At 39.3% G+C, this 2,266-nt stretch overlaps 1 protein-coding gene across 1 annotated transcript; it reads left to right on the top strand.

Annotated features, from left to right (window-relative positions):
• The first annotated feature begins 242 nt into the window (after positions 1-242).
• On the top strand, positions 243-1,911 carry LOC101158146 (myeloid cell surface antigen CD33-like). The gene is made up of 2 exons (XM_023950384.1): positions 243-824; positions 1,481-1,911. Exons 1-2 carry the CDS (start codon positions 377-379, stop codon positions 1,792-1,794), a joined length of 762 nt encoding a protein of 253 aa, XP_023806152.1. The 5' UTR covers positions 243-376; the 3' UTR covers positions 1,795-1,911.
• The last annotated feature ends 355 nt before the right edge of the window (positions 1,912-2,266 follow it).

Here is a 2,266-nt window from a genome sequence, read left to right as displayed (position 1 = left end):
ACATTGTCAAGATGATCTGCTGTGTTTCAAACCGAGCATCAGAATGGAGAAGAAAGGTGGTTTAAGTTACTTTGAATGTGTCATGGTTGATGGTGTTGGTCTATTCTTCCTACCTCGTATCAATGGTTCAAGCTGGTGGTGGTGGTGTAATGGTGTGGAGGAAATTTTCTTGGGCCTCTTAGAACCACATTAGAATTGAGTTCTCAATTTATTTGCAGTGCAAAAAACAATAAACACACGACTTTTAAATAGCTGCAACTGGAATAATTTTCCCACACACTTGCAAGGGAGCTGTGATTGTAGATGCAAAATACAATGCTTGATTTACTGTTATACAAGAGGTTATAAAACAGCGTAAACTGCAACATTTACCATCATGTATAATCTTACTATATACTTGGATTTAAGAGCATGTTTCCTTTTATACATTATTGCAGGCGTCATGGCAGTCTGTAATAGGGAATCACATCTCTACATCACTGCACCAGAGATGATGGAAGCGCTGAGTGGATCCTGTTTGCAAATTCCATGCAGCTTCACACCCAATGAAATTAAAGAAATGTTTGATGAAAGACGAGAAATATATGAAGTGTGGATCAAGAGTTCTGCTGAATTTTCCAATAATCCAAACAATGTTGTTTTCAACAGAAGTAAACCTGTGAACCTTTATGAAATTAGATTGATTGGAAACCTAACACAGAAAAACTGCACCACTGTGTTCAATAATTTACACAGAAATCACACAAACAAGTACTTTTTCAGAATTGAGAATGGACCATTTAAGGCAACTGCTGCTTGTAATCCCATTCAAATAACAGTACAAGGTAAGAAAGTGTTCTTTTTATTATAATTATAATAAGCACTAAGGTCTTTAAGTTGAAATGGTTCAAAAACTGAGGCTAAAATTAATATTTACTGTCCGTCAGAGCAGTGAAGTGGGGGAACCCCCCCCCCTTCAGATGTGTTTCTATCAGAAAGTCAGCCTGTTGTTACTGTCTTTCAGCCTTTGGTTTTTCCAATTCACTAATGTTTTGCTTTTGAATAGATGCTACATTTAGCTAATTTTAGAGCAGAAGTGGTTTGTTGCATTTTTGGCCACAACAGGCTTTAAGGGGTTAGTCCATAGACTTCCTGATTTTAAATACAAATGTTCTCTTCCTGCATGTAGTCCTTCATAACAGTTCCTCCTCTTCCTCAGCAGTCATAACTTTGAGCACCATCACCACAAAAAAAGCACAACTGTGCCTGTGACAAATTCATTGATGATTAAAAACATCTGCTTCCATCTTAAAAGGATCCAATTGGTTAATTGGGAGTCATTTTTAGTCATGTAAAAATAGATCTGCTGTCATTTCTGAAGCAACAATCCCAATCTAGTGAAATTTCTGTGTTGCATTTAACCCACAGGAATGAGGTTTTAGTTTGACGATCTTTCTTTATATATTTAAACATGTTTGAACTGTTTGATGTGAAACCACAGATTCTGCTTGGAGTCCCAGCATTGAAATTCCAGCTGATCTGAAGGAGGAGGAGTCTGTCACTGTCACCTGCTCAGCTCTCACTCCCTGCCCTCAATATCCTCCTGAACTCACCTGGAATCTCCAAACAGACTCTCAAAGACAAATTGAGGAAAACACAAATGGAAGCTTTATAACTAAAATCCAGAAGAACATCACTCTGTCAGACTCTGACGATGGATTCACCATCAGCTGCTCCGTCAGATATCCTGTGAACAAAGGAGAAAATGTGAAGACAGCAGAGACACAACAAACTCTGAGTGTTTCATGTAAGTGATCATCTTCATCACGGTTCAGCTTTTCTGATCAATCAAATAATCAGAGTTTCCATTCCTCAGATTCTCCTAAGAACACCTCAGTGTCCATCAGTGCATCAGGTTTGGTGTCAGTAGGTAGCTGGGTGAACCTGACCTGCTCCAGCAGAGCCAAACCTCCTGTCAGCAGCTTCAGCTGGTTCAGGATCTGCAAAGATGGAGACATCAAAGTAGCTGATGGAGACTTTTACAGCTTTAGTGTGGCAGAAAATGCAGAGTATCGTTGCACTGCAAAAAATCGTATGGGAAATCAGACATCAGAAGTTATAGCTCTTCGTATAAAAGGTAAATCCTTAATAATACAAACACACTGTTGTTGGTCGTTGTTCCGGTCTGTTGTGGTGAGGAGAGAGCTGAGCCAGACAGCAAAGCTCTCAATGTCCCTGTTGATTTTTGTTCCAATACTCACCTATGGTCATGAAAGATCGAGGTCCC

Source organism: Oryzias latipes, chromosome 20 (genome assembly GCF_002234675.1).
Source record: "Oryzias latipes chromosome 20, ASM223467v1".
NCBI classification, from domain to species: domain Eukaryota; kingdom Metazoa; phylum Chordata; class Actinopteri; order Beloniformes; family Adrianichthyidae; genus Oryzias; species Oryzias latipes.
Note: the sequence above shows the minus strand (reverse complement) of the source record. Positions and strands in the feature narration are given on the sequence as shown.